The sequence below is a fragment of the Microplitis demolitor genome, chromosome 4, assembly GCF_026212275.2.
Source record: "Microplitis demolitor isolate Queensland-Clemson2020A chromosome 4, iyMicDemo2.1a, whole genome shotgun sequence".
NCBI classification, from domain to species: domain Eukaryota; kingdom Metazoa; phylum Arthropoda; class Insecta; order Hymenoptera; family Braconidae; genus Microplitis; species Microplitis demolitor.
Genome location: NC_068548.1, coordinates 14,629,077 through 14,649,542, shown reverse-complemented (window position 1 = coordinate 14,649,542; position 20,466 = coordinate 14,629,077). Strand labels below are relative to the sequence as shown.

At 30.4% G+C, this 20,466-nt stretch overlaps 1 protein-coding gene across 7 annotated transcripts in view; it reads left to right on the top strand.

Annotated features, from left to right (window-relative positions):
- LOC103572244 (peroxisomal leader peptide-processing protease) overlaps positions 1–19,878 on the top strand; it is a 62,374-nt gene extending 42,496 nt beyond the window's left edge. For 2 of the 7 annotated variants that reach the window (XM_008550763.2, XM_053738190.1), the window contains exons 2-7: positions 13,335–14,031; positions 15,649–15,821; positions 17,514–17,626; positions 17,708–17,903; positions 19,352–19,630; positions 19,721–19,878. In XM_008550763.2, the coding sequence (XP_008548985.1) occupies positions 13,349–14,031; positions 15,649–15,821; positions 17,514–17,626; positions 17,708–17,903; positions 19,352–19,630; positions 19,721–19,803 (1,527 nt within the window). In that variant the 5' untranslated portion in view covers positions 13,335–13,348 and the 3' untranslated portion in view covers positions 19,804–19,878. Of the gene's footprint in view, positions 1–11,752; positions 11,866–12,456; positions 12,476–13,334; positions 14,032–15,648; positions 15,822–17,513; positions 17,627–17,707; positions 17,904–19,351; positions 19,631–19,720 lie in introns of those variants that run through there. The other 5 variants (XM_008550765.2, XM_008550764.3, XM_053738192.1 and 2 more) reach the window with 5 other exon arrangements.
- The last annotated feature ends 588 nt before the right edge of the window (positions 19,879–20,466 follow it).

Below are 20,466 nucleotides of genomic sequence, written 5' to 3'. Positions count from 1 at the left end.
TGAATACGATATTTAAAAAAAAAAGTTTTCGAAAAAAACAATACAGCGATATAGATACAACTACAGCTAATTAATTTTTTTACAGATTCTGCAGGAACTGTAGATTACCTCAATATTTGCTATGTCATTTCTTATGAATATCTTCGACTCGAATATAAGCCATCATATTATTGAATACACTTGTGAAATATAATGAAAAATTTCGAATTTTACTTACGAGTCTCTCGATTCTAACGTGACTCCTTTAGATGTTTTAATACAAATAACTTGAGTTTGATAAATAACTCGCACAAGTATCACTTGTTGATTGTACGGATGACAGTAAAAATAACGTGTACAGTCTCGGCGAGATTCAGATGGGGTTGTGATACGCAGCGATGTCCTGCGCTTAATATAGTAAGTTCAAGACTGCCCCCCGCGGTTGATGTTCATTTCCACCCTCTTACCCTCTCTTTTTTATTCATTTCTAGAAAACATATGAGAAACTATTAAATATGACTCCACCTTCTCAAGCCACGAGTCAATTGTAACGATGACCATTCATAAATAAACTCTAATTACGTATTATTCTTTAACAGTTTTAATCTTTATTGCGTGTTTTCCACTGGACGTTGAGAAAATTAAATATTTTTTTAAAAATAGAAATTAATTTTTTCAGTCCGATTTTTGAAAATCAAGTTAATATTATAAGTCCACTTTTTAATAAGGCCTTGAAATGATTTTCTATTCTTTTGGAAAGTATATGTGTGTGAACTTTCTATGACTCTTTAATCAAAAACTTTCATCAAAACTTCATATCATCCGATAAAATGAATTTTGAAATATTTGAAAAAAAAAAAGCGAAAAGAATGTGTTCTTTTCGTTCTGTTAGTTTTTTTTTAATTTTTTCAAAAACAGCTTGATAAATCGATTCCAAAATCTAATTAACTATAGAACCTAATAAACTACAACGATTTCCGCAAAAAACCATCTTCAAAACCAAAATTTTCAAAAATCACAATTTATCTTATTTATCTTAGACAAATCATAATGTAAAGTGCCGAATATTTCAAAATTTATGTTCGATCTTCATTCTCACAGTTTTCTTAAATCATTACACAATTCATTGCAATCGGTTCAAGAAATATCGTTGACAAATCATCGAAAAAATGACTGATCTCTGAATTTCTTTAGAATATTTCATACATGGACTTTTTGATCTGATTCGTAATTCCCTCGTTTTTCGTCTTATTTACCTGTATTTTTTGTCTGAATCTCTGCGTTTTATCAACAATAATCGTGTACAAAAATTTGAGAGTTGCGCGATTTTTTTATTATTTTCGAAGTTTTCAAATTTTCGTAGTTCAAGACAAGACATAAATTTTGCTGGGTTAAAACCATAGCAGATGTTTGTTTCTGTATTTTAAAAAATTTCCAAAGTTTCTACGTTATTAGAAGGAATAGCGGAAATTCCGATATTGCGATAAAAAAATCCCAGCTGATCAAATCAGCTTTGAAATACGTTGTGTCAAAATTGTTTATAAGTTTCAGTTTTAAAGTTAAACGAACCTCATTCGCTAAAAGCTGATTTTTTTTAACAAATCGTGAAAATTTTAAACAGCTACAACTTCTAAAATAATGGGCCGATTTAGCCGATCTGTAAACGATGAAGGATATTCCCTATAGAATAAGTGTAGAAAATTTCATTAAGATCCTAAATATATACATGAATTTTTGAACCAATGATATTTTTGGAACCTACTCGACTAATTATGATGAATTATGCTAAAATTCTTTAAAAAATCTACTCTGAAGACAAACATAAGGTACCCGAGGGTAATAAGGCCTAAGGGACAAAATAATATTTAAAATAATCACCTCAGCTAAAGGCTACTCTAGAAGAAGGGTCTTACATAGAGATGTTACGATAAATTTATAGAGTCCCGATACCACGTTCCCTGTCTTCTATATTTCATCATCCGTCATATGCTGTCGTAGCGCAGAAGAAATTACAAAAAACAATCTAGTCTTCTGACTCTTAAAAAGAATACTGATAATTTTAAGTGCTGTTGAGCAAAACAATCTAGTTTTCTGATTCTTAAAAAGTATTGTTGCTAAATTTAAGTGATGATTCATCTCTAATAGCAATTTTATTAAGTATAGTTAAACTATTCCAGTTTGTTTAACCCGTAGGCCTTATTACCCTACCATAGTAAAATAAGGCCTATTCGTATGGTTTTTGTAAAAGTATAATTTTTTGTTTGTTTATGGTAAAAATTACCATTACTTGATTACATTTTATGGGTAATGTATTGAAATAAAGATTAATGATACATTTCGATAATTAAATGCAATATTTTCGATTCTATTCAAAATCTCCCTTAACTAGGCCTTATTACCCACCGGTACCTTATTCCCACTTCCCAAAATAGTGAATTTGTCAACTTTTGAGTGATACGACTTTTTATATTATACGGACATACCTTCAAAAGTCATATTTATCAAGTAACTCCGCGACTTTCTAGTGTTTGATAATTCTACCTATTCACGCCAATCAACTCACTAGTAATTATTTATCTCTCAGCATTAATATGCACTGCGTGGTGCAATCGCGGGTCTCTCCGTTTAGAGATAACAGCTAGTCGTAATATTTATCGAGTACTGCGAGGCCAAACAGCTAGTGCACAAATCTCCGTGGTGCCGTTCGCTTGTTTATATGTCCACTTTGTTTAATATACCTACTTTATTTATTGGATAAGTTATCCCCACCACACAGTTATATGGTTTGAATTTTTGCCAGAACATTAATACGTACTGAGCATTAAACTGCATGTATATATATAATTCTTCGAATGAACTTGAGAAACTCTACATGGCAGTATGTAAATGAAGAGAGACTAGACAGCATGGCAGCATAACTCGTACATTCAAAATAAAAGTGTCTTGACTGGTACTCGCAGCAACAAGTAGTTGCATAGCACAGCAGGGAACGCAACATGTTTGTTGCGTTAAATATTCCACATTCGAATTCCGTGCGAGAAAATTCTTTGAGCAAACGAATGGGACACTTGAATACCAAGACAACGGAGAAAGCGAGAAGGGAAACTACTGCTTCAATAGACAGTATGGCATCATTCTAAGAGGAAAAAAGCGCTAAACGAAATCAAGTCACGTACACGCAAGCTAGCGACGTGCATACACAAATGTATTCGAGAATCCAATGCATTTTATTCTCAAGTAGTAATAACGAATAAAGTTTTGATACTTATAACCGTATTTCTGATACTTTTCAGTAATATAATGTGATACAATGTTAAATACAAAACATTCAGTGTTAAATAATATAGATTATACTTTCAACCATGTTTCATTTCGGCTTAAGTTTTTACTATTTGCAGTTGATTAAAAGTATGGTAATTTCCCAGTTCCACGACTACGCGTTGACGGCAACAGCCACAATATAAGATAGTTACGAACTAAATAATCGTGGCACATTACTTCTCTATAATTACTGAAAGTACTCACGTGGCTGTTAAAATTACTTTCACTCGGTTTTTTTATTAAAATAGTCGGCTTTCTTATATTTTTATTCCGACTGTACTTCGATGTTTAGATGTAAACCAGCAACGAGCTAAATGGTATCTTCCTCTTCTTTCGCTATAAAAACCGAAAAAACCATTTTTGATTCATTCGATTAACGAGTCTTATTTCAACTTTCGAAAAGAGGTTTCATCAGATGTCGACATTTTAGGTCCTAGGAAGTTATCCTATTTTCGGAAAGTCGTCCGGGTGTGTGTATGCAAGTGTGTGTCGTACAATATCTTTGGAACGAATCAACCGAGTTCGGACAGCTTAAAAATTTACTAATACCAACGTTTTGAGGGTCTCCACGTTCGAAAACAGCATGTAGTTTTGGTCGTACGAATCAAGCTGTCAAATTTGTGAACAATAGAAAATCAGTTTTCGTAAGGCACCTCGGAAAAATGCAGGTAATACCGGTTTCTTAGGTTTCTAATTACAATGCTCTACTTCCGAACCGTTCAATGTATTTTCGTTTGCAAAAGAACTTCAATGTTAACCGTTTTTAAAATAATTTAGTAGTCCTTCTAAGACTTAAAATGTTTACGGCCGGATCTGCTTTTTGAGAGCAAAAAGAGATCCCGTCATTAAACCACGCAGTGGATGTAAGCAACAGGGAGAGTAAATAATTACTTATGAGGATATTGATGTGATTAAATATGATTTATTGTGAAACTAAGATCAACGTAATCATTTCGAAAGTTGAATTACGATGAGCGTAATTCGAATCTATAGGTATATAAAAAACTGAACGAAATGCGTCAATATACTTGACATCAGTGAAATATGAATATTAAATATGACTTCCTTTAAAACTATCGACTATAAATGTCTGTGAAGTTAAATTGTGAACAAATATAAATAACGCGACTGATATATGACCAAGATACAAATTATTACAGATTCTAATGACGTAAATGACTCGAACAATAATATAATAAATTATAGATAACAAATAAAACAACATTCTCGAAATGCGACTGATTTAGTATGGACTTTAAATACACTCCTATGTAAAGAATAAGAAAACAAATTATTTGCCGCGTCACTAAACAATATATCAATTTCAATTTAGAATGTTGATCAATTCTGAAAAACTATAAAATTTTGCTTAAAGCATCTTATTTCCTCCCTATCGAAAAAATCCATGTAGGAATCCAGCTTCGATTGTTATGTCTATTCCCACATGGCGATTTCAGATGGATTCCCATATGGTTTCCTTTAGAAATTCACACTGTGCAGAAATTCAGATGGGAATCTAGTTTAGAATCATATGTGGATTAATGCATGATTTACCATGGAAATTCTTACCGTGCCTAGAAACATGGGAATTCCTGTAAGATTATAAATTTTCAATATTTTGAGTTTTATGCTGTATCAAATTCTAATTTTCACGCAATTGAATTGCTTTCTTAAAACAATTTTCGACTTACTAAATTTTAGTCAACCGCTTGGTAATCATTCTTGTAGTAATTCATAGACAATTTTAATAAAGGTCCCTATAATTTCAAATGTTAAATACATTTGAATGTAGTATGTTACAATTACAAATCAAGTAGGACAATTAGATATTCCTTCATGCATAATTGCATACTCATAAAGCTGAAGCTAGCGGCCGTAATAAGTAGCGGCCACGCAAAAATTTTTTTGTGTGGCTGCTACTTATTATAGCTGTTAGATTCAGCTTCATTTGTCTACTCGGTCCAAAAGCAAGGGTGACAAACACGCAGCTTGAAATGTACTTTCTTCACTTGGGGTGTAATATACTATATTTAAAATTAAAAATGATTTATGATCTATTATTCAAAATATCCAGTGTTTCGAAAAAAAAAAAAAAAAAAAAAAAAAAAAAAAAAAAAAAAAAAAAATTGAATCTATTACTGTTAATTTTATCCTAATTATAATGATAAGTAAAATACTGTACGTCTGTTCATAGATTTTTTTTTTTTTTCAAATAAAGTTTTTTGACTTTCTTGGTTAAATTTTAATGTCTATGAGATAAATATGAGTAAACCGTCACCTACAGTAAATATTTTCTATCTATTGTCATTTAATAGCATCTTAATATACACTTTGATGAAACCAGTATTATATTCGAGTGTGGAACACGAGACACGAACCGCAAACAAGTTTCAACAACACATAAAAGTATTATGCTCATCATTGCTGGATGTATACAATAGTTTATGTTATAATTCACAAAGAGAAACGTCGTCTTATGCTAATGAGCAACATTGCGCAATCTGAGTTTTTAATGAGAATGTGAATTAGTAAATGTGCATGTGCAGTCTAGAAATTTCAGTTACATTAATAGTTATATTTGACGACCCTCCTAAATAAAAAATTTATTCACAATAATGGGGACGCATTTTTAGTTTAGCTAAAATACTGATTCTTTAGGGCATGCACTTCCGTAGTTCACTCGTTGCAAAACCAATGACTGCTCATTCAGAGAAACTCAATCTGATTATGCCGTGTGTATTCAGGCAGACGATAACCACGATCTGTATACAAAATGAATTAATCAGAAATAGGTATTCTTTGGAGAGGTTCGGAAAATTACTCGTAACACAACGAGGGATTTATTAAACAAACTCGCCCGATTGATACGTTAGACCTAACTACGGCTACCACATAGCATAATCTCATATGAACGTCTTGATTCAAATGAGGTACATCTTCGTGGTCTACTTCTTGCGGTACATTTCTTGAATTGGCCCTTGTGAAACTACGAACTGGCTCAATACGGAATACACGTGTTACTATATCCTTCTTTTTTCCCTAAATGACACCTTTAACCGGAACATGAATATAATCAATCAACTGATCAAAAGTGGCCATTTCCTGGAGATTTACTTCTATTGGTTGATTTTCAATGACATATTGTGATGCGAAGACATGAAAGACTATCCTTATGATACCTACATCGAAAAATTAACTTTGATCATAGCAGTTATTCCAAATTAGCTACCCTATGAAAAACATTTACGTGGGGATCCAGCTTAGATTCCTATATGACGTTTTCGGATGGATTCTCATATCGTTTTCTATAGGTCCAGCATAGATTCCTATAAAGATTCTTACATAGTTCCCCATGGAAATTTAAAATACCTGCGGGTAATAAGGCCCAAGTGACAGAAATTATATTTAAAATAACCGCCTTCGCTAAAGGCTATTCTTCACTTTCTCTGTCTTCTATATTTCATCATCCGTCATATGCTGTCGTAGCGCAGAAGAAATTATAAAACACAATCTAGTCCCCTGCCTCTTAAAAAGAATACTGAACATTTTAAGTGCTGTTGAGCAAAACAATCTAGTCTTCTGATTCTTAAAAAGTATTGTTGCTAAATTTAAGTGATGATTCATCTCTAATAGCAACTTTATTAAGTATAGTTAAACTAATCCAGTTTGTTTAATCCGTAAGCCTTATTACCCTACCGTAGTAAAATAAGGCCTATTCGTATGGTTTTTGTAAAAGTATAATTTTTTGTTTGTTTATGGTAAAAATTACCATTACTTGATTACATTTTATGGGTAATGTATTGAAATAAAGATTAATGATACATTTCGATAATTAAATGCAATATTTTCGATTCCATTCAAAACCTCTCTTAGCTAGGCCTTATTATTCGCCTTATTTTTTGTATGGGAATCCAGGTATTTATACTTCTTCTACATGGACTCTTATATAAATTGGTACTGTTCTATGTTGACCCCCATGAATCCTTCCGTAAATCCATAGTTTTCCATATGAATTTCTATGGATTCCTATATAATGCAACATGGACATTTTTGATAGGGTAATTTAACCTAAACAGTGAAGCAAAATACAGCGTGAACGTGAATTGAAACTTGAGATTAGCAGTTAAACAGAAAAAATGTAGAAGAAATACTATCGATTTTTATTTTTTTATTAATTAATTGCCATTAATAGTACGTTATAATAGTAAATATTTTTTTAGTTTTATTGGCACAACTGTTTTCCTTTTTATTTGAGTTCATTATTAGACCACTTTTGCCGTATCGTTAGAACTATTAGTTACCAAAACATTACTAACAGGACTGGAATAAATATTGAATCTGACTGCGATAAAAAAAAACAAATTGTGTATGCCCTCGAGACTTGATGCTTATTTTGTCAGCTGATTAGAAGTATGTGCGATCACACGCGCTCATACCTACTAACAGCGTTCGTCTAGATTTGCTTTGTTTCTGATAGCTGGAGGCAGAAAAAAATTGTTATTTCCTTATTAACGAGCGTTCTACTTGGGCCACGTGCCAAACTTAATGTACTGTCTTATGAAAAAAAAATCTCTCGGCATCCAGAATGGAAGTATTCTTATTATTTATTTACTTATTTTCAAGTTTTAAGACAAAACTGAATTAAAAAAAATGTTTTTCGACATTTTTGATATGTTCCAAAGTAAAAATGTTCAATAACATAATAAATGAAATGAAATTCGTTATAACTTCTTGAATTGAATGTTAAGATTTAAAAAGTCTCATACGGCAATTAAGGTACCGGCGGGTAATAAGGCCTCGCTAAGAGAGGTTTTGAATGGAATCGAAAATATTGCATTTAATTATCGAAATGTATCTTTAATCTTTATTTCAATACATAACCCATAAAATTTAATCAAGTAACGGTAATTTTTACCATAAACAAACAAAAAATTATACTTTTACAAAAACCATACGAATAGGCCTTATTTTACTACGGTAGGGTAATAAGGCCTACGGGTTAAACAAACTGGAATAGTTTAACTATACTTAATAAAATTGGTATTAGAGATGAATCATCACTTAAATTTAGCAACAATACTTTTTAAGAATCAGAAGACTAGATTGTTTTTTATAATTTCTTCTGCGCTACGACAGTATATGACGGATGAAGAAATATAGAAGACAGGGAATGTGGTATCGGGACTCTATAAATTTGTCGTAACATCTATGTAAGACCCTTCTTCTAGAGTAGCCTTTAGCGGAGGCGGTTATTTTTAATATCATTTCTGTCACTTAGGCCTTATTACCTGCGAGTACCTTATATTAAATATAAGCCCTCATTTCTTAAGAGGTCCATTTTGCCCCACCTTCCCCTATATATTAATAATAAAAATTTTAGAGTTTGACATCAATGAAATGCCGACTTAATTTAGATTTTTCTAATAATTTTCTGTGACTATTAATAAGTTTTTGATTATTAATAATTTGGATTTTCGTATGACGTAACACTTTAAAGTGTTGAGTAGTAGATCGTTTCAATAGTTTCAAGTATCACGGTACAACGTGTCGATTCCACACGAATCAATTAACACAAAAAATTAAACACGGACTATTTTTATCACAAATAAACAGCATTTTTTACTGCATATGAAATGGTCGTCATCAAGTTTCAAAGAATAGTTTTTATTTTTTATGGTATTGAGTAGCCTCTAATTATCGGTAATAAAGACCTGACATTTTGTCATTCATTGAATGACGCAATCATGTGTAATTTGCTCTCTATACCTGTTTGGAATTAAAAATAAATTATCATATATAATTAGATGCACATAGGCGACAGTACAGAGTAAAAAATTAAAATAATTAATGAATTAAAAAAACTGTAATGATTTGTAAGTGGAGTGGCAAAAAATGAATATTCTTGTCAAAAGTATATTATCAAGTATGTGTGATGTAATTTTCGTGATGTTGAATACTTGCAAATGATAATGACTATCATTTCGCCGTAGATATAAGAGATGAGAAGCTACACATGGGTCTAAAGACGGCCTTTCTATATTTAGGTGAAATAAACAAGTATCGACGATTTATCCAAATATACGAAGTAAAGAAAAAAAATACGACAGTCGTCCTGGAATTTACGTCAGAGTTTTTTTCTATCCTGTACCCGTTTTCTTGTTAATCTAGAGAATGAGTCCTTGTGATTATTTTTATTACTTTGATTTTAATACTCACTCTATGGGAAAATTTATTATACATATATATATATATTTATCACTCATAATAAATTTACATATATTCATCAATATTACGACTTAAAATTAAAATTATCAACTGTACAGAAACTCATATTGTTTTTTTCGATCTACATTTTTTTTTTCATCTGCACAATAAAAATATTGTGTACCTATGCGCAGAAAAATGATGCTTAAAATTTTAATAGTTTGTAGTTTATTTTCGACTTAAAATTAGTATATTCGATACTAATATCAAACCAGGATCATTATATATATTACAGAATGGCTATTATTTATATTGAAATTTGATACACATAGAAGAGCTAAACTTGTATTTTCGTATATGAAAATTAATATGAAAACGAATTGATAAATTGGTATCTACAGTTATTATACTATTCAAATAAACATAGAAAATTTTTTAAATGAGGAACCGAAAAATTAGTAAACGTACATATTAATATATAAAGATCTAGTATACGAATTTTTCATTTTATTATTTACCACTTATTCGATTTATGTATATTGTAAATTAATTTATTCTGATGAATAAATGATATTTTAAGCTAACAATTGATCAGTGATATCGAATTTATAAAATAAAAGTTATATGGAAAGAAAATTATGGAAATGATTTCTATAATTATAGTAATGTTACCCATAATTATAGGAATAGTTCTTATAATTATGGGAATGATACCCATACAATTATGGGAATACTTCCTATAATATAATGGGAATCATTCCCATAATATCATAGGAATCGTTCCTAAACCATAATGGGAAACATTCTTATAATATTGTAGGAACAGTTTCTATCCCAATATAGGAACCATTCCTACAATATTATGAGAATGATTCCCATAATGATATGGGAACCACTTCCATAATATTATAGGAATGGTTCCCATAATGGTATAGGAACTGTTGCTATAATATTATGGGAATGGTTTCTATAATAGTATGGGTGCAGTTCCTATACCATAACGAGAACCATTCCCATAATATATAGGAATACTTCCTATAATTTTCTTTTCGTGTAGTAACTTTTTGAATTTTCGGCTGGAAAAATCAGTATCTAAGATAGCAATTGTTAATTTCACCAATCATTACTTTTAATAAATTATGTCATAAATTAATTAACTTTTACTAATAAGTCACGTATTATACCTACAAGTAATAATATTTAGTTAGTTTTTGAAATAATTGATAGTAGTTTTTCGGAATCTACAAAAATTAGTAAACTACTTTGCATTAAGCACATAATAGTACTAATTATTGATGACAGATTCCACTTTTTACTATTATTTATTAATTTTTAATATTCTGTTTTTTCCATGTATTTGTTATTTTTATTAATATTTTTTCTTTTTTTCTCTACCTACTACTGGCAGTAGCACTAGTATAACAGTAACATTAAAAACTAAAAAGCGACATCTTACAAAAAAAAGCGGAATATTTTTAAAAAATTTTTAAAAATGAAAAATTATACAAAAATAAAATAATTAAGATATGAAATTAAAAATAAAAATTCTAATTAATTAGTTAAAAGTTAACTAATATTTAATAATATATAGTTATTAAAATAATAATATATTAATTATAATATATATATATTTATATTATAATATATAATATATTATAATATAATATATTAAATTATATTATATATATTATTATAATACAATAATAATTTAATCAAAGTAATAATAAAAAAATGAAAGGTTAATAATCATCGCGAGTAATTGAGGTATGCACTTTGGGATTTCCCAACATTTTTTTAATGTTGAATATTATAAAAACATTTTTCATTATATTTCAAAAAGAAGTCGAATGTTAACTAATAATTGTTGTCATTTATGCCCTAAAATTAATATATCAATTATATTTTAAATATGGTACTAAACATTTAAAAAGTGTTGAATTAACTTCTCGTATTACACGAATTTTGTGTTGAATTTTTACGTCAAACTTAATGTTAAAATTCCATTAGAGTCTGTTAAAAATTAACACAAATATTTAGTGGACCGTTTATAACACAAAGATTACATTTTTTATTGTGTGTTTCTCTTTCTTACTGATAATAGTTACATATATATCTCTATATATCTATGTATATAATGAGTTTATTCCATTCATATCCTCACATGATCGAGGTCTGAGTCATCTTATGATGTGGTGGGCGATTAGATATTGCTCCTCATATAACTCAGTTCCCATGAAGATTCATGTCAGTCAATTACTATAATATTATATTTACTCGCGTACGTAAAAATTGACCGCACTATATACTATATTATTTATTAAAAATCGTGATTACACATTTAATGAACGACAATTTTTATTGGTATTTTCTGTTTCATATATTCTAATGAATAGTTCCAAGCTATAGTTATTAAATATGACAAATTTAGAAAAAAAAAAAACCTGTTGATACGGAAAGCGATTTCCAACACGTATGAAAATAACATATGTGGTCAAAATATATAATAAATATCAGAAAATATATGTAGCCAATTTAATTATAGTTTTTGATATATTTTTTTTTATATTCAAAAATATAATATTCATCATATACGGGTCCGTGTATGTTTAGCATATATAAAATATATATGTCAATCATATACAAAAAATATATTTTTATCATATATGAAAATACATATTCTTGTCATATACGAAAATTATATTATTTTCATACATAAAAATATATATTTCTATCATATACGAAAAATATACTTTGATCATATATAAAAACATATATTTATATTGTTTATGGAAAAAAAAAGTTCCTACACCGGAGTTTCATACATCGAATAAGATATATGTTAAAATATAACAAAGAAAATATACGGTGTAATATGTGATATAAATTATATGCTACCATATATTTCATTTCATATAAAAATTTGATATTTTTTGAATATAAAAGGAAATATATCAATACAATATATTATAAGGTAAATGTAAATGTATATATAGCTTCATATAAAAAACATACACAGAAAGAAAATTCTTGTAAAATTTACGATAATAATATCGTAATTTGTCCTATTGATTATTGTAGTGGTGGACTAGACTTTCAAAATCGTAATTTTTATGATGTAGCGTTGGAAATTTCATTTAAGAAATAATACTTCAGACAAATAATACCAAGTCTTAAGCTCTCTAGTATAAATTACGATGTGAATATCGTAAAATTTCAAGAGAAGCTTTAAATAAAAGAATAAAATAGTCATCGTCCGGACGTTGGATTCGAACCCAAGTCTTTTCGAGTTCGAAGTATCGGACGATATAGAATTTTCTTTCCGTGTATAAGTTACATATATGGAATACATATATTTACTACTGTATATAATTTTATATTAAATCGGTCGAAATCGCTATATAATTTTTTATAATATTGTTTTTTCATACGGGAATTAAGTCCACTAAAATAATCAAATTTTTTGTCTGATGTAAGCAATTGCAATAAATTTGATTTTTTAACTTTTCATGATATTTTTAAAATGAGAATTCAAGTCCTTAACTTTTTTTTTTCTCAAAATTGCCAATTTTTCCATCGGAAAAACACAAATTAAATTCTTACTTTGCTATAAAGTTTCTTAAGTTTCATAATTCGTAATAATTGATCAATTGAATGAAATGCGACTCAATGTACCATTAAGAAAATCGTTACGTCATCTTTTGATTAGTTTTTTCTCTTTATTGTTTATGAATGTAAAGAAATAAACATGTAATTACATCGAATGGAAATTTTCACGTTCACTTATTGTGTACTTTGAATCACAAATGAATACATCACTCTCATTTTTTCAGGAACTAATCAAAGCATGGAACCGAAAAGTGTCGCAATATCTCTCGTAGAAAAAAATTCAAATGAAATCGAATATACTTCAGGAATACAAATTTCAGAAGACTGGATTCTTGCCCCTGGAACTTTGTTGAAATCAAAAATAGAGGATCAGACCCTTTTAGATTTTATTTCTGCATTACCATCCGGTGAAATAAAGTCATTAAGAGAAGAAAATTTACAAGTTCAAGTGCAATCTTGTGCAATGACGGAATCTAGAGAAATTACAGAAATCAAAAGTACAAAGGGTTCTATTGCTGGTTTATGGAGCTGCCCTTTACTCGCTGATTCTTTGGCGAACTTATACTCTTCTAAAAGTTTAAATGAGAATTTTGAAAGGCTGAATAAGATACTTTTACCAATATTTTTAGTAGTACGACTTGATCGAGATGATGAGAAGGTCAATAACGTAAGCGAGTGCAGTGTTAAAGATATTTACCAAGTTTTAAGTTGTTTTTTCGACAGTCACCTATCTGGGGAAGATTATAAGAGAGGTGATGACGTGCAAGTTGAATCAACACCGTTCGGAAATCCCGTATTTATTAATTCGGTCTCAAAAGGAATAGTGAGTAATGTACTGGGAGTAAATAACTGTATCATGTTGACGGATGCAAATGCGGTTCCAGGATGTGAAGGAGGGCCTGTCTATGCTGCGAGGAAAAAGTAAGATGTCATAAATATGTGATTCTCTGCTAACTGTGATTATTTGGTTCAGTATTTGATTTTTGATTCAAAATTAATTTTCAAATATGAGAGTTATTGGTTTCGTTACGATTTTCGAAAACTGAGTTTTGAACAGGTTTCGACGTTTTGAGGTCTTAGGAAATTATCCTAGTTTTTTTCAAAAATGTCCGAATGCATGTATATTAAACTGGGCCAAAAAAATCGAATTTTTTTTTTCTTAAGATTCTTTTTGTTTGTTTTTTAAATTCTTTGTTTCTATTTTTGATTTTTGTAACTACAAGAAATATTAAAATTTTTTCTAATCAAGATACATGTTCTTGAAGGAAATTTAATGCTCTACAAAAAAGGTCTCTAAACATTTTTTGCTAAATTTTCTCCTTCAAAAGTTATTCAAGGTTGAAGTTGAGTCAAAACGACTTAAATAACCTGAATAACTTTCGAAGGATATAATGCATATTAATTTTTAGTTATATTTCGTAAATTATACTATATTAGAATAAAAAAAAATTTTTATTAGCCTTTAACTTTTTGTTATTATTGCTATTCTTTTGATTATTATTGTTATTTATGTCATCTGTATTGGTGTTGGTGTCGATTTTTGTTTTTTAAAAAATCACTTGTTTCAACCGAGATTCGAACCTTGACCTCCCGCGTGCAAGTCCTTTCCTATGTCTGACGGCCCGATGTCTCCTTTGGACAAAAGTTCAGAACTTGTAATACATATTTGTGTATGCTATCCCCACCAACTTTTAATTTTATCTAGACATAGTAGAATTTACTATACGGATAGTAAAAAAATATAATCGTGTTAGCAAAAAATACATTGCGTATAGTAATTTTTAATATTTCGTATAGTAATAAATCCTGTATTGTATTAGAAAATTGACTTTCTTAAATTTGTATTTATTAATAGTACTTATAGCAAAATTTACTATACAAATAGTAAAAAATATAATCATCTTTGCAAAAAATACATTACGTATAGTAATTTTGAATATCTTATTATGTAATTATTACTAACTAGTAAATTTTACTAAACGTTTAGTAATAATTAGAATACAGAATGTATTTTTTCATATCTGTTAGTAAATTTTACTATAGTATTGTAATTTTTACTATATTTTTTTCTCCGAGTATTAATATAACACTCCATTTTATCTCGAGAGCGCCTACAATTCTTATCGAATGTCGATGAAATTTCACGCACTCATTCTATGGGTAATTACATCAATCATACTCGAAAATGAGCTAAATTGGTCAATTAATTAAAACCTTACAGCTGTTTGAAATTTGAAATGTTGAATTTTTTTCGAACTCGAAAATTCTGAAAAAACTGATGTACTCAAGAGTATTTTCCGTCTCGAAAAGCTCTAAAATTTATTTACAATAACGTTTTCAAGCCAATGGAGCTTAAAAACAGCGGGAAGTTTTGGGGCTGCTCCGCAGAGTCAACCTTATTTTAGATTTTTTTTCTTTTCTTTAATTTCAATCTTAAAACTCACAGTTAGCAAATAATCACTTATATATGTAGGTAAAAATAAAACATAATTTTCTAATGAATAGAGACTAATGAAGTCTATCGATTTATTTTATTAGTGGAAGCAGAGTAATATACGGAATGGTGATTGCTCCGATGACTTTGTGTCGTAGCGAATGGGTGAATTATACTTTTGTCGCATGTCTTCTACCTTGTTTGAAAAAACTGCTAAGAAAACAGGAACCTAAAAATAATTTCCTGATGATTAACCAACAAAATACTGATATTACTGGTAAAAAAAAAAACAAAAACACGACAATCGACCGTCCCTACAACCCAGCCCATTATATATCTTCCTGTTATCCTTGAGTTTACGGTCACTTCTACTTCGGGACATTGTTCAGCTCAAAGAGTTCAATGACATCTTTTAAAATTTTCAATATTTCAAAAAACGACATTTAATAATTAAAGGGACATTTGGATTTTTTGCTATGAAAATGGAAAATTTTTCAGAATAAACAAAGTTATTAATTTCAGTTCTAGAGAAAAGTAATGACTTCGTTTCCTTTAAGTATGGCATTGTCGTCACCTTGCACACTGTAAGATATCGTGTTAAAATCAACGTAGTCTTTGGGTTAAAAACGGTCCACAAAATATTTGCGTTATTTTTTAAGATAGGCTGTTTGTATTTGGATTTCATCACTAAATTTGTGTAAAATTGCAACACGAAATTCGGGGAATACCAGAAGTAAATTCAAACCTTTGCAAATGTCAATGGCGACAAAAAAAAGTTAACTTTTAAATTTTATTTTTCTACTACACGGAGAGAAAAAAATAGTAATGATTACTATGCTACATAGTAACCAAGCTCATTTTTTGTAAAATGGTAAAGAAAACTATGTAGAATAGGACTCATTACCAATTTTCTGCTAATTATTACTATGTTACATTGAAACAACTAAAATGGTAAAAATCGGTATCTAGCATGGGAATCAGGGTTATGTAGAATGGTACTCAGTCCCATGCTGGAATAGGTGTCGCTACAGTTTAATAAGTGAGACAAGGAAGTTAACATGCGCGGACGTTTGCGCAGTAACTTGTGTGTATGTGTATGCATGTATATGTGCGATTTATGTTATTAAATATTTTAATTTACTTAATTATTATTTATCTGTTATCAAAGAATGATATTTCTTTTTGAGCAATATCTTAATTGTTTCAATAGATTAATTCAATTTCTACATATATCTATTTATAGTAACCTGAGTTATTTGTTTTGTCATAACCTTATTTACTAAAAATGAAATAAGTAAAACATCGAAAACGTTACTAGGTAACATTGTAGTGATGACCATTTACATAGTTCTCTCGTCAATGTAGCATGGTAATCAGTCCTATGCTAGCATAGTCACCGTTACTATGTAGAATGGGGGGGGGGGATTACACTGTTCGGTGACTCTCGACGCTAAAAAATCCTCGTTTCTATGTAACATAGTAATGGTTACCATTCTACATAGAAATTAGAACTATTTTTTTCTCTCCGTGTATGGATATTTGTGGGGGCACTAGTGGGCCAAGTTGAGCAATATGGAGTGCTCTCGCATTTCTGGAAATGATTTGTAAATTTACACTTGGACCATTTTTGTGTCGCTCGACCTTTCCGAGAAGACTAAATTACGAATCTAACAACACATGAATGGATTAATTCCGATGCATCGTCTTAAACTTATGAAAGGTCAAACGCAACTTTTTTCGAGTTCGAAAATACATTCACAAAATTATTTTTGAGCTTAATTGGTTTTCAGATTTAATTATTCTTTCTATACCAATAATCGCAACGGAGAACAAAATTTTCAATAATCAGATAAATTATAATAGCTTTATTTTTTTTTTTGAAAAATTTCCAATTTTCACAGCAAAAAATCATAAATAATTACTTCAAGCGTCATTACTTAAATTTATGATTAATCAGATATCATTATAGATTTACTAGATAAGAGTGTGGTGCTCATATATTGTGGCTCTGAATGGGGCAGTGGAATACTTTTGGATCGAGACACTGGGACAATTTTAACATGTTCACACGTAATTGATCAAGTGAGTCGTCTAATTTGTTTTTCTTTTTTCTTTAATGAATATAACAGCAAATAAGTAAGAAGAACTGTGTAAATACTCTAGGCACCAAATAGACGGATCAAGGTTGTCTTTGGCCATAAAGACCTAAGCCATGGATCTAAGAAAAGCCAGTGGGCGAAATTGATTTATCGAACACCTAAAGGTATACCCTATGACATCGCTGTGATAAAAGTTGATCCATTAGAGATAAGCAACTACATGCAACCTTTAAAGATTAGAAACACCGCAGCTGTAAAAGGTAGTATAATCAAAAGTGTTGAATATCCTTTTTATGATACCAGCATCGAAACTTCAAGTTTCAGTGTCTCTACTCCAGTTGGAATAAACGGAATTCTGTCCAATGTCGCGAACAAATATTTGCAAAAACAAAATTAATGTAACGAACCCGAAGTCCACCTCCGTTTTAAGGCTGTTTCCTCACCCTTTAGGATATACGCGCACTGTGGAGCTCCTACCTTCTCTGTAGATGATACCCTTAATCGAAAAATATAATTCATTGACTAAGGGTGAACGCTAGCCAGAGTAGAGTTCAAAGAACTCTTCCTATTGACGCGTGGTGTCTGACCATAACCACTACGAACCCATACCTCTGTGAGCCTATCACTTCTTGTATCTCAGGAAATAAAGAGACTCTGGTTGAAGTGGGCTTGGTGAGGCTCCCCGTGGTAAGACGCAACCTCGCATTGACACCCTGAAAAAAGGTCCCCGCCATTCGTAAGCATTCAGTTGCAAACGAGCTATTATCGATTTGTTTAGTTCCTAATGAATTTCCTACTTTTCGAGTCTTAATTTCTTTGATTTTACAAATATTAGCAAACGCGTAAATTGCGAATGCCTTCAGGCAGCGAGCAGAAACACAATATTTCTGCCTGGTGACTGAAGACATTCACAATTTCAATTCTGATACTTGTCATCTACAAAATAACCTAGAACAAAATAACCTCGTAATAAAATAACCTAAAAAAAATAACTTTATTATAAAATAACCTGAACAACAATAACCTGAAAAAATTATAAATATTCTGTTTTGTACTTGAAGGTTAATGTCGTTCAGATTATTTAATAACAAAGTTATTTTGGTCCGGGTTATTTTGTAACGAGGTTATTTTATGCTAGGTTATCTAGTCGAGGTTATGTTATCTGAGGGCAATTTGTTACGGAACCGCTGCTGACACTAAAACTACCCTGCTTAAAAAATCCGATAGATTCTTATAGCCAAGGTATAAGGCCCTATACTTAACTATAGCACTTCTCATAGAACTTATGCATTCTTATAAAATGTCTATGGGAATTTATAAGAAACTATTGGATTCTATAAGATTTTCTAAACAGGGTTTAAGTTCCAATGCAGGTAATCATAAAGGATAATCCCCGATTTCAGATTGCGGGTGATTTCGGCCAACCTCACTCTGGTCTGAAATCGTTTTGTTTCATCCCTTGTCACACAATCTACTATTTCGATGTTAGACATATTATAATATGATATAGTAAAAATAGTTATCTTTTAGAGTATATTTTAATAAAATTTCATCGAACATCGATGAAACAAATAGTACAACGCTCAAGAATATCGGGTCGTTCCAATGTTAACGTAAATTTTTGGGTGATTTTTGCCACCAAATTCTCTGCATCGAGCGTTTAAGGTGCTTTGACCTTTGAACTTTCCTCAGTTGTTAATTTTTTCAGGTGAAAGTGTTATAAGCGCTGGATTCCCGTTTTTATATACAAGCTTACCAACAATAACACATGGCAATATTTCCAATGTCTCACCGTATATGCTTCAAACGACCTGCTATGTTCAAAGTGGCACCAGCGGTGGACCAATTATCAGACCTAACACGGGAGAATTACTTGGTATTATTGTCTGTAATGTTACTACATTTAATACGTTGTATCCAAGAACCAACATGGCCATTCCAGCAACTATTTTCAGTGACCCCATCAACCAATACATCAAAACTGAACGTAAATTCATTTACTGTGTTACTAAAATATAGTTTTCTCTTATTTTTTATGTTTACAATGTATTTAACAGCTTTAATGTATCGTTTTTAGGTGTTCAGGCTTTTGATACTTTGATGACTCAAGACAAGGATGCGATACGTATGTGGAACTGCTTCTTACTTTCAAGAATATAATTTATCATTTTTGCCAGTAAAAAAAAAAATTATAATTATAGAAATATATTCTTGTCTGTAATTTATTATAATAAAAGAGATTGACACAGGATAATTTCACATGGTAAAAGTGTTTGGTTGGAACTTGAAAAACATTTAAAATTTCCCGCTGAAAAAATTAAAAAAAAAAAACAAGTTATTGTTTCCAATACAATTTTAGAAAATCGTATTCCGCGGGAAGACGACATTTTGATGTCCTAGCCCTAATGGACCCAAATAATGGCGGGTTTGAAGTAGATTACGGTAAACCCACCGTATATTACGGTAATCCATCGTAAAATATCGGCTTACCCTACATAACGGTGGATCTTCCTCAATTTACAGTGATTTTACCGTAATGTACGACAATCCACCGTAAAATACGTTAATACGGTGATCCGCCATAAATTACGGTAAATTTACGGTAATCCCTCCACGGTTTCTGGTAAACCCACCGTGATTTACTGTAAACCTACCGTAATTCACTCATTTACCATAAATAACGGTAAATTCATGTGAATTTTGCGGTAATTTGCTGTATTCTATGGTTAAAATACCGTAAATTTATGGTAAATTAGGTCTGCTGGGGCTCGAAAGATATTCTGATTTCTTTTAAGATGATGCATAAAAAGTGTTTGTTATATG